Raw genomic sequence first — 13327 nt, 5'->3', positions numbered from 1 at the left:
TTTCTTCCATTTTCCCTTCCGCCCACAATATTTAATATGTAAATTCTGTTCCATAGTTTGTGGTTTGTTTGTTTTTTGCACAAAGTCCACGAGCATTGCCACTTTTCATTTCACTGCACATCTCGTATGTGTATGTGACGAATAAACTTGACTTGACTTGTTTCTCCGCCCCTCACCTGTATATTTTGCGTGCATTTGCTAAGTATTCATGGTTACTGTTTTCTGTATTCGGTGCTTTTAAGAAACATAGAAAATAGGTGCAGGAGTAGGCCATTCGGCCCTTTGAGCCAGCACCGCCATTCAATATGATCATGGCTCATCATCCAAAATCAGTATCCCATTCCTGCTTTCTCCCCACATCACTTGATTCCATTAGCCCTAAGAGCTGCAGTGCCCTCCATATTGTTTGGGACAAAGACCCCAAATTTATTTATTTATCTCTGTACTCCACAATTTGAGATTTGTAACAGAAAAAAAAATCACAAATATTATGGTGGGCACTGTATATCCAACTCTCTCTCAGCATCACCTTCTGAAAGATCAGGCTATACCCGACCTAAACATCAGAACAGTATCCCAACTGTATGATGCAAACTCAAAGATGTCACTGATCACATGAAACAAGAGGGGCTTGTTATCTTTTGGAGTGGGGTGGGAACGGGACGAAAATATAACCTAAAGTAATGGCAGCAAAAATAATTTTAAAAGATGTTCACATGGCTTTGAGGAAACAGTGAGCTTTTAAGTTGAATTGTAACTTACAAGAAACCATGATCAACATCACGGATCACCATACTCATTGCAGCTGAGGCACCTTGATACCTCTACTGAAATATTAGACAACATGATGTGATTTATCCCCTTAATATGCATGACAGCCGGTTGACAAATTGGTACATAAATGAAAGCTGCAATTAAAATTTTCAAAAGCCAATTACTCTGCCTGTCAAAAATCTGAAATTACAACAGAATTCTGGAATGACTCATCAGGGCCAATGCAGTTCAGAACAGCAGCAATGTTTCAGGTCAATGACCTTCTCGAACCGAGAAAGTTGGAGATAAAAAATCGAGGAAATGGGATGGGCAGAGAGAACTAAAATGGAAAAACAAATGACAAGACAGAGACCAAGAAAAATTAAGTGACACAAGTGAAGATGGTAATGTCGGCAGGAGGATGATGATAAGATGTAGGCCTGGAATATACACAATTAAATAGAACAAATGAAATCTAAAATATCAGAAAGAAAAATTAAAGCAGAGTAAATATTTGAAATGCAAAATTAGAATGGCTGATGATCTGAAACTGGCTGAAGAAGGGTCTCAACCCGGAACGTCACCCATTCCTTCTCTCCCGAGATGCTGCCTGTCCCGCTGAATTACTCCAGCATTTTGTGTCTACCTGTTGAATCAAAGTTGAGCCACAAGAGCTACAATACGCCAAATTCAGATCTGCAGTCTCTTGTATCTCCAATGCTTTGAGCTTTGGAGGCACAAGAGACTGCAGAATCTGGAATCTAGACCAATAAACAAATTGCCGGTGGAGCTCAGTGGGTCAAGCACCATCTGAGGAGGAAAATGAATGGTCAACATTTGAGGTTACAACCCTACATCGGTATCATTGAATCCAAATATTTCAGTCCTACCCCTTTGCTTCGTGGATACCGTGTAACCTGCTGCGTTTCTCCAGCAGATTTTTGTTTTTTTAAAACATACTGAACTTTGTTGGAAGGGCCCCAGTGGCCAACGATGTCAGAATAAGAGAGAACAGGAAAATCAAAGTGACAAGCAACTGGAGATTCAGGGCGACCCTTTGCAAGATGAACCAAGTGTTCTGCAAACCCGCAAGAGGTGCCATGAATAATAATAATAATAATAATAATAATAATAATAATAATATTATTATATTTATTTAACACATTTAAAAACAACCCACATTTACCAAAGTGCTGTACAGACCAGAACAGGTAGACACAAAGACTCTTATAGAAACTTACAAAATTCTTAAGGGGTTGGACAGACTAGATGCAGGAAGATTGTTCCTGATGTTGGGGAAGTGCAGAACTAGGGGTCAGTTTAAGGATAAGGGGGAAATCTTTTAGGACCGAGATGAGAAAAACATTTTTCACACAGAGAGTGGTGAATCTCTGGAATTCTCTGCCACAGAAGGTAGTTGAGGCCAGTTCATTTGGCTATATTTAAGAGGGAGTTAGATGTGGCCTTTGTGGCTAAAGGTGTCAGGGGGTATGAAGAGAAGGCAGGTACAGAATACCGAGTTGGATGATCAGCCATGATCATATTGAATGGCTAGGTGCAGGCTCGAAGGGCCGAATGGCCTACTCCTGCACCTATTTTCTATGTTTCTATGTAAGAGAGCGAGAGCAAACAGGAGCAGCAAGAGGTGACGACAAGCAGCCAAACACAGCGGCACGGCCATCAACCTGTTACAGCCACACGAATAAAAAGAACACAACAAACGATAGAATTTAACATAAACATCACCCACAGCGGAATCAACGTTTCCCACTGTGAGGGAAGGCAACAAAGTTCAGTCATCTTCCTCTGTTGTTCACCCGTGGTTGGGGCCTTTAAGGCCTCCGCATTTGCCGCAACGGCAGCCTGATGTTTCGGGCCCTCTCGCCGGGATGATGGAGCTCCGCCGTCGGAACGGAGAACACTCTCAGTGGCTTGGAGTTTACGAATGGGCCAATTCCTACCGGAGACTGCAGCTTCCTAAGTCCACAGGCCGAGCTGGGAGGAGATTGAACTCTGGCGACCCTCGGCAAAGATCCCAGGCTCCGCGATGTTAGAGTCAGCGCCGCCCACGGCTGGAAGCTCCGCAACCACAGCTCCACGATGTAATCAGCTGGCCCAACACTCCGCAGCTTCAACACGGCGATCCTCGATAGAAATCGCCCGCTCCGCGATGGTAACTCAGTGCTGCGCCGCGGCTGAAACTCTGGCCGTTCTCCGGCAGGAAAGGCCGTGCCAATCCAGATGGTAGGCCGCGAGGAGGGTCGAAGATGGGGCTCGGAGAAAAGACACATCCTCGACCAGGTACCGACTGGAGAAAACTGTTTCCTCCTCCTCCTCCCCCCCACATAAAAAAGACTAAAAGACCTCCAAAATAAACTTTTTAAACACACTAAAAATAACAAAAAAGGGTGAAAAGGCAGACAGGCCAGACAGCTGGAAGTTGTGACGCAGCATCTCTGGAGAGAAGGAATGGGTGCTGTTTTGGGGTTACGACCCTTCTTTAGAAGGTGTTGAGAAGTGCTTCTGTCCACATCTGCAAACCAAATAGTGAAGGTTCTACTACAAAGCTATTAAAGACAGGGTGGGCAAAGATTTTAATCCTGCAGTAATGAAGGAATGGAAATCCATGGTGTGGGTCTTTGAAAAGAATGAGGAGGCCATGTTCCCACAAGCCTGCTGCTTCTGCCCTTCTGAGCATTGGAGGTGCTGCTAGGAAGACTCAACACATTGTGTACACACACTGTAGCCAGCAGACAGGCTACATCAGATTAAGAAAGTCAATGTGTGAACTTCTGTTGTTCTTATAATATTAATTTGAATAAATGCCACATTGTTACAGTCTTTCAAAATGCTCCAGGGAAAAAAAGCAGATGGAAATTTCTTCCTGTTGTTACTTCCCAAACTAAACATTAGTAATGTTTGCCAATCAGCTTTAGAAAAATACATCAAAGTTCAGTGAGATGACAGAATGTACAATGTTGGGCTCTCCCTCACAATTATCAGGCAATACTTTAAACCAATCCATGTACAAGCTCTTTTTATTACATTGGAGGTATTTATAGATTTCTGATTTGGACCTTTCGTCTCAACATAAAATAGGTTTAAAGGTCAGTTTATTGTCAAATGTACCAATTAAGGTACAGTGAAATATGAGTTGCCATACAGCCATACTAAGTGAAAAGCAACAAGACACACAACCACATAAAAGTTAACATAAACATCAGTGGATCCCACATTCCTCACTGTGATGGAAGGCAATAAAGTTCAATCTTCTTCCTCTTGTTCTCCCGTGGTCGGGGCAGTCAAACCACCCGCAGTCGGGGCGATCAAAGCCCCCGCAGCCGACGATCAAAGCCCCCGTCGGGGTGATCGAAACTATCGCGTCGAGAAACTCTCTCCACGGCATGGAGCTCCCGAATTGGCCTCTTCCCAGAGACCGCGGGCTTCACGATGTTCCGGCAAAGGGATCGCAAGCTCCGCGGAGTTAAAGTCCCACATACTTCCGCGGTTTGGAGCGCCGGGTCAATCTCCAGGAAAGGCCCCGCCAACTCCACGATGTTAGGCAGCAGTGGGGACTCGTATACAATACGGAAACAAATAGCATCTCCGTCGAGGTAAGAAAGTTTCCCCCAGCCCCCCCCCCCCCCCCCTCCCCTCCCCCCATAAAACAAACCAAGGAACACTAAAACATACTTTTATAACACATACTAAAAATAACAAAAAAGAAAGGACAGACAGACTGTTGGCGAGGCAGCCATGCTGGTGGTTAATACAGCTGGTTAATACAGCTTTAAGAATTGTTGCATGACCAGCTGATCTCTTTATTTTTAAGGCAAAGTTTCAGTATAGCAGCGGCTGTACAAAGGATACTGCAAGGAATGTCACTTTGCACAATTACAATTCTTGTTAAATTAAGATTCTGGAGGGTAAGTCATACGTTTATGGAGCAAACGTTACAATTTATTTTAAGCAGACTCTGGAAAAGGTGGAAAATTCCCCCAAAATTGGTCGGAATTCCAGATCCCCAGCTCAAAATAGAGAAGGAGCATTCTGATGGCACTGAGCACCACTGATCTTCTTAAACTCCTTTCAGATCTGTCCGTACTTCGACTCCCGGCACCCGAAAACCAACCACATCGACCCCGGACTACCCTTGATCGGACTTTGCTGGCTTTACCTTGCATTAACCGCTATTCCCTTATCATGTATCTATGCAGTGTAAATGGATCGATTGTAATCATGTATTGTCTTTCTGCTGACTGGTTCGCACGCAACAAAAAAATATTTTCACTATACCTCGGTACACGTGACAATAAACTAAACTGAACTGAATATGTGACACATGGTGTTAGAGCTATTGGATGATGAAATCAATTAAACTTTGAACATCACATTAAAAAAGGTGGGTAGGGTCCCACCCATTGAGAGTATGTGGACCTGGGCCAAGGGCAACTGAACCATATGCTTCAGTTAATACAGTAATCATGAAACAAAAAAATATCCAAGCTGCTGGGTTCCAGTCACATAGACTGTGAAAAGAACAAAGGCCATACAGGAAAGAGTTTATTCCCTGCATTCAGCCAACCACAATAGACAAACTAAAATCGGACAAAAGATCTACAGTAATTTTACCATACGACAAACCCTCAAAAAAACATTAGGGAATGAACTCAGTGAATGACAAGCACACCACGACATACCTAGACATGAAATAGCTTGGCTTTAGCAAATCTTCACCCTTAAACCAGGAGCAGGGAGAAATTCCACAAAATGGATGCGAGGATCCATGCAAGGGTCAGATTCATATTCGGAGTATCACTTGAACACAAAGTATCTGGTCATGGCCAATTCTACAGAAGAAACGCTCGCTAGATGTATCTATACCAAGATGAAGGCGTCAGATAAATCTTACATTTTAAGTTGACTCAGGAATAACTCGGCATATCCACCTGAAGCAAGCCACTCTTGAGGTGTTGCAATTAACGAGTTAGGTGTTGCAATTTTTAAAGGGCCTGTCCCATTTGGCGAGTTTTTCGGCGACTGCTGGCATCATATCAGTGTCGCCAAAAGATTTTGAACATTTCAAAATCCAGTGGCGACAAAATAATGTTGCGACACTTGAAACAACACCGCACATTTTACGTCATCACGCCACAACTTTTTCAGCGACCTGGTACGTCAGTCAATGATGCCGGCAGTCGGCGAATAAAATCGCCAAATGGGACAGCCCTTAAGACCACAATGATATGACGCCAAAAATATGAAGAGATACAAAAGTGAACCTAAAGGAGACACACACAGTACCATCACAGATACGCCAAAAACCCACCAATGGTTTGGTCGCCCAATTATAGGAAGGATGTCAACAAAATAGAGAGAGTACAGAGGAGATTTACTAGAATGTTGCCTGGGTTTCAACAACTAAGTTACAGAGATAGGTTGAATAAGTTAGGTCTTTATTCTCTGGAGCGCAGAAGGTTAAGGGGGGACTTGATAGAGGTCTTTAAAATTATGAGAGGGATAGACAGAGTTGATGTGATCAAGCTTTTCCCTTTGAGAATAGGGAAGATTCAAACAAGAGGACATGACTTCAGAATTAAGGGACAGAAGTTTAGGGGTAACATGAGGGGGAACGTCTTTACTCAGAGAGTGGTAGCGGTGTGGAATGAGCTTCCAGTGGAAGTGGTGGCGGCAGGTTCGTTGGTATCATTTAAAAATAAATTGGATAGGCATATGGATGAGAAGGGAATGGAGGGTTATGGTATGAGTGCAGGCAGGTGGGACTAAGGGAAAAAGGTTGTTCGGCACGGACTTGTAGGGCCGAGATGGCCTGTTTCCGTGCTGTAATTGTTATATGGTTATATGGTTATTAATGAAGTCGGCTGGAAGATGCTCTTTGAATGTGTGAAACCAAGAAATATAGTTTCAAGCAAATTTCTGTCGTAGAATGGAAAGTCATACTTTTACTCGACTATTACAGAACAAGAGAAGAGATCGTACAAACTGCTTCAAGGCAAGCCATCATTGCAGCAGCAGAACTCGTACCAAAAAATATGTGGAGGGTGTCATGGAACAGGAAAGCCAAAAATATGAAGAGATACAAAAGTGAACCTAAAGGAGACACACACAGTACCATCACAGATACGCCAAAAACCCACCAATGGTTTGGAAACAATGAAGATGAAGTCTACGTCAGACTAATGTTGGATGTGGCTCTAAGAGCATAAGAAGAGCATAAGAAATTCTAACTGAGATTACTCGCTACCTTCAAATGCTTTGGTGTGAATGATAGGCATGAACCTAGCCTTACCCCCACCCCAAACCCTTGAATGTGTTGTGTGGGAAGGAATTGCAGATGGTGGTGTAAACTGAAGATAGATACAAAGTGCTGGAGTAACTCTCTGGAGAGAAGGAATGGGTGACGTTTCGGGTCAAGGCCCCTTCCTGAAATGTGTTGTTCTAGTCGGAAGATAATACCAAATAAAATAGTTGAATCGTTGATCCCCGGGCAACATCTCGTTCTCTTTTTCATTCATGGAGTGTAACGGACATCGTAGTGGAACTTTAAAGTACCAACAATAAAACTCTTGCATTTGGTACATTTCCTGTAAGCTTTGTTCTTATTCCTGGAACATATCCAGGAACGTTATTAGTATCACCCACATAGGGGTGTCAGTCTACCCCACAACAGAAGGGGGAGGGGATGTACAGTTTGATAGCCACAGGGAAAAAGGATCATCTTGATGGAACTAGTCTGTTGCTGAAGGTGCTCCTCAGCTTGTCATGGAGGGGGTGAGGGCTGTATTGTCCACGTTGCTCCGCAGTTTGAGGAGCATCCTCCCCTCCAAGACCACCCATGAATCCAACTCCGCCCTCAGGACGGAGCCAGCCTCCCTGATGAGTTTGTTGATCCTGTTGGCGTCCGCGGCCTTCGCCCTGCTGCCCCAGCACACGACAGCTAAGAAGGTGGCACTGGCTACCACCGATTAGTAGAACATCTGCAGCATCTTACTGCAGATGTTGAAGGAGCGGAGCCTTCTCACAAGGTACAGGCAGCTCTGCCCCTTCTTGTGCAGGGCCTCAGCGTTCCTGGACCAGTCCAGTTTACTGTCCGGGTACACTCCCAGGTATTTGTACTCCCTGGTAAACTGCACATCCACACCATTGATGGAGACAGGGGTGTTCCTCTCCTCCTAAAGTCCACCACCAACTCCTTAGTCTTGTCGGTGTTGAGCTGCAGGTGATTCAGCCCACATTGATTGATTGATTGATTGATTGATTGATTGATTGATTGATTGATTGATTGACCACTCTACAAAGTCGTTGATTACACCTCTGTATTCAGCTTCCTTCCCCTCACTGATGCAGCCCACAATTGCAGTCATCCAAAGAAAACCCACAGGGGGGCAACATTCCCCCCTGCCCCAAATAATTTTCAACAGTTGGCAGATAGGAGAGCAGGGAAACATCTCCCACTTACCTCAGCCAAATATATATCCACCAACTGCACTGCCATTACAAGACCAAGCTAAATGTGACAAGTAATGTGCAGACACAAGGAAATGCAGATGCTGGTTTACAATGAAAAGAGAAAGTACTGGAGTAACTCAGCGGCTCAGGCAGAAATGCCGTCTATCCAAGTTCTACATAGATGCCACCTGACCCGTTGAGTTACTCTAGCACTGTGTGTCTTTTTTTTGTTACACAAGTACAGGTAACCCTTGCTTATTCAGTTTGTGTTTCGGCCACACCTCAAGTTGCAATGTGCTCAGTTAGCATCAAGGTCCAGTGCAGAACCTCCCAACAGGCTCGGTTTCCACATAAGTGGGATGTTTGCATATGTACAATGAATTAATTTTACAGATACCAGCAGGCAAATTCCCTCCTGGCAGAACGTGTAAAAATCTGCCCTCACTTCCACTTTGCACCACAAAATTTCTGCGATTACCCAAATTAACCTGCAGCTTTCTCACTTTATTTGGATTTAAACTGCTAGACCAAAAATTGACTCCAGTCCATTCATTATTCCCTTATGCATCTATACACTGTAAATGGATTGAGTGTAATCATGTGTAGGAAGGAACTGCAGATGTTGGTTTAAACCGAAGATAGACACAAACTCAGCGGGACAGAATGACCCATTCCTTCTATCCAGAAATGCTGCCTATACCGCCGAGTTACTCCAGCATTTTGTGTCTATCTTCCATGGTAATCATGTATTGTCTTTTTGCTGACTGGTTAGCATGCAATAAAAAGCTTTTCACATAGCAATAAACTGAACTGAAACTGATTCAGTCGTGAAAGAGTTATTGGATAGCCGAGCAAAACTGAGGCAAGCCAAAGTGCAGAAAGTTTACTGAATACAGCCCGTGATATTTATCTGCAAAAATCAGACGAGCCTCCAGTGATGTAATCACATGTAGATGAGCTTGAAGTCGTCAGAGCAAGCCTCCTGTCTTTTGGTTGGCCAGTTTTCTGTCAGAAGACATCATAAGATGATCAGCATTGGCGGGCTGATTTCAGTTAAAAAAGGTAACACCAAGTCCCTACAGCACATGGCTCTGACAGAGCTCAAAAGGAACAGACTGCAAAATAGAGTGACCAAAAACTTTGCTTTCATGCCAATTTTTTTCCCTCTAATAAGCAGCTGCATTTACTTGTTTTTCCAAATCATTTCTAATCACGTTTCATTACAAATGCACTGTGATGCATTCAAATATTAATGCTATGTTAGTCCCACGTTTATATCAGAAGAACATACCTATTACATTTACTGGATTATCTTCTCCCTCAAAATGTTATTAAAAAGGTGTTTTAATCCTTTCCAGATACATTTTGCAAGTTGGAAAGAACCTATCACACAGCTGGCCTTTTAAGATCACCACAACATTTATACGTATTGGTACAAAACTTCACTGAATAGCTCCAACTTTAGAATGAAATTAACACAGCATTTAATCTATTCATAACGTACAGGAAACCAGAGGATGAAGTGCTCTTAGCTAGATTAAACACCAATCAGGAAAGTCAAAAACCAGTTAATAAAGTCTCCTTCAATTATGACAGCATGCATTTCAAAAGCACATTTTAACATAGCAAAACATTCCAAAATGCAAATATGACCACGCAAATAGTGACTCAAAGCCTAAATACAAAGACATCAGGGCAAGGGACAGATGCTTGATAGTCAAAAGTGGTAGGTATTAGGATGCACTTTAAAACATAAAGGATAAATGATACTGAAGAAGGGTTTCAGCCCGAAACGTCGCCTATTTCCTTCGCTCCATAGATGCTGCCGCACCTGCTGAGTTTCCCCAGCAATTTTGTGTACCTAAGGATAAATGATAGTCTGGCTTCAACTAACGGAACATAGGTAATACAAAGGAATTCAGGGACATGCAAGGACTCTTGGAGCATCGCAGATCTGAAAAAGTGCCAGGGAGAGATGTGAAGACAAGGCTAATGATTTCAATTTCAAACAATTAGGAACTAGGAGTTTATATGAAATGACTGGGTAACATTTGCAGAGTTCCAAGTATGATTGCTAATCTCACAAGAACACTCGGGTACCTATTGTTTTTTAAATCTTTTAAGATGAAGAGGTTAATTTCTGTTTAATGACAAAGTCTACTTCCACAACATCCCAGCAAGGGCAACTGGCTGACAATTCAAAAGCACTCTTACATGTGCAAAGACAAGGTGTTTCCCAAAACAAAGACTCACAAAGTTTACTCTAGCTATAGTTTGAGGCACTCTACAGGAACCACAAGTTTGGATTCTACAATTTAATTTGCGATCAAAGTTTTAATGTAGGTTGGAGTGCCAGGGTGCACTTGACACTTCTCACATACAAGCAAATATTATAATTGTCATTATCTTTCTAGTAAATTTTACAATCACATATACAGGTAATCAATAACTTAACAGTCCTACTCATAGCAGTAACAACATTGTTACAGATTATCAGACTGCAAAGTAAATATCAGAGCAGTTTACTGCCTGGTTCTAACTCCTAATAATGATGCAGCAACATTTCCAATAAAGATGGAATCCTTATTTTATGATTTGGATTCCATATCTGATTTTGAACAAAACGCAAGAGGCTGCCATTCAGACCATTGAGAGCAAGCTGACTCGCAGTAGAGCAAAGATAGACACAAAATGCTGATAGGCAGCATCTCTGGAATGAAGGAATGGGTGACATTTCGGGTCTCGAACCGAAACGTGTCTATAAACTCCCCTTTGAATATTTTACCTCAATACTTACACTTACAACTTTTACAGTGGACAATTGTTTTACCAACCCATCATTAGGATGTGGGAAGAATTTAAAACATCCAGCATAACCCATGGGGAAAATGTGCAAACTCCAAGCATACTGCACCTAAAGTTAAGACTGAAACTAGGCCCGACCTGTGAAGCAGCAGCACCAACTACTGTGGTATTGTTATTTATATTGTTTTTGTTCACTCACATGAATCTGGTTCCTTAAATTAGAGGAAAGAGACAATCCAATTGGCTCTTTTGACAGCATCTTCCACGAGTTATCAATGATAAATACCATCCCACCTTATATTTGTACAATTTGAAAAATCCCCTGCTGACAGAACTTCCTTACATATACCAGTCTTTGGAAACTGACAATAAAATATGATCTGATTGTCTGGGTGTGAAGAGAGCATCTGTCTGCCTCATTCCCCACCCTCCATCTCACCAACCCCCAGCCCTGTAAAATTAAAACTATGTCACATTGACAAAATAATCACTTACACAAAAGCAAAATGGAAAGTGGATTTATTTTTACCACAGCAAACTTTATATTTATTATATTGGATTTGCAAATATAAAGGTGTGCTTATCTAAAAAGAAAACCAAATGCATGTGCTCAACTTTCAGTAATGTGAGCATATTGATCTCAAAAGCCAAATATTGCCAATCACACTTATTTATATCCACAAAACAGCATAATAACCACTTCGGTGGACACAGGCTGAAGCTGCATTTTTTTAAAATAATGGAATGGTTGAATTCATCAAAAACAAGGGGTTACACAAGGCTTCAAGCACTTTTCATCGAACAATCTGCGAATTGCTATTGCTGCTGCTGCTGCTGCTGCTGTCTCGGCTAATGCAGGGACTAGGCGAGTCTAAATCGCAGCAGTGAAATAAAACGGGGTATCATCAATGGACAGAGGAAGAACCCACACAAACATAGCAGCATCCGCGACTGGGCTTCCACCCCCTTCACACACACACACTTGGATACAAACAGCTCCAACCAAGGAGTGGAAAGTATTTTTTCATGGAGTCTTTTTTTGATTTTTTTTTTTTTGATTGCGTCTTTGTTTCAATCGTTCGAGCCTCGGCTGTTTAATGCAAAGACACGTTTGTGCTTCAGTTTGGAAGGGGGTTTTTTGTTGCGCCCTTGTTCATTGCATTAAAAAAAAATGGATGTGGCTTGAACGTCTGCTCCAGCAGGTAGGGGCGGGCTGTCTGCACGTGTTTCAAATGTCTGCTCAAAAGAGCTTTGCAAAAAATGTGTCTTAACAAAATTGTAGAGTAAGAACGCCCCTGTCAAACTGGGTCTTTTGGGGGGGAAAATCTGGACACAATGAACGCTTTTCTTCCCCAACCTAATCCAACCCAACCCCCCCCCCCAAAAAAAAATTTTCAACACAAAATTAATTATCCAGCGTAAGTAAGGGCAATGCAATCTGATGCTGTTTGCTAGATGCACCCCCCCTGGGCAGGAAAGGATGGGAAGAGCTCCTAGAAAGGTTGGAATAAAACTGATGGAAAGCCAGACGAGGAAATGCTTCTGATAACATCCAAAAGAAAAAAAAAATAACCGCCACAATTTTTTTTTAAAACAAAAACCTGGCATTATCTGGAAATCCCACAATGTGTGTGTGTGTGTGTGATGCTAACCCATCTGTTCTGCAGCAAGTCTTCTATAAAACACTGCTCACCAGTTTTCCTGCATCCATTGAATGGCTTCTCTCTCGTTGAATTGTCTCTCGAATTCATATTCCTGCAGCGCCAGCACTGACATGCTTCCAGGTTGAGGAGTAGTGTTTTTGTACCAAGTGCTGGCTGTGAGAAACTTAAGCCTTGCTCTTGCTGTTGCTGCCGCCTCTGCTGCTGCTGTTTCTGCTGCTGCTGCTGCTGTTTCTGCTGCTGTGCCCGCGTTGCCGTGATTGATTGTCAGCCTTGGAACCGCGCGTTTGCAGCTCAGAAGCATTCACTTCCTTCTCTTCTCTTCCCACCCCACTCTCTCTCTCTCACACACTCGTCAAGGCAGTGCCACCAACCTCTGCTACACGCAATCCTAGCTCCCGCCCACCACCGCATCTTCTCATGGGTTCTTCCACTCCCCTCCCCCCTTCTGCTGGATTTCTTAAACTCCCCTCCCCCCTTCTGCTGGATTTCTCCCCCCCCCCCCCCTTCCTCCCTTCTGCTGGCTTTCTTCCAACCCCCGCCCCCATCTGCTGGATTTCTTCCCCTTCCCTGTGCTGGATGTCCCCTCCCCCCATCTGATGGATTTCTTTCCCCCTCCCCTCTGCTGGATTTATTTC

The 13327-nt window shown here is 43.1% G+C and overlaps 1 protein-coding gene across 2 annotated transcripts in view; it reads right to left on the bottom strand.

The window, feature by feature from the left end:
* Positions 1 to 13108, bottom strand: part of elovl6 (ELOVL fatty acid elongase 6) — a 98085-nt gene extending 84977 nt beyond the window's left edge. The window contains exon 1 of one of the 2 annotated variants that reach the window (XM_033018856.1): positions 12722 to 13108. In XM_033018856.1, the coding sequence (XP_032874747.1) occupies positions 12722 to 12993 (272 nt within the window). In that variant the 5' untranslated portion in view covers positions 12994 to 13108. The remainder of the gene's footprint in view (positions 1 to 12721) is intronic. The other variant, XM_033018857.1, reaches the window with a different exon arrangement.
* Positions 13109 to 13327: the final 219 nt, after the last annotated feature.

This window comes from Amblyraja radiata, chromosome 1, assembly GCF_010909765.2.
Source record: "Amblyraja radiata isolate CabotCenter1 chromosome 1, sAmbRad1.1.pri, whole genome shotgun sequence".
Classification (NCBI taxonomy): Eukaryota; Metazoa; Chordata; class Chondrichthyes; order Rajiformes; family Rajidae; genus Amblyraja; species Amblyraja radiata.
The sequence above is the reverse complement of the archived record's forward strand: the minus strand, read 5'-3'. Positions and strand labels throughout refer to the sequence as shown.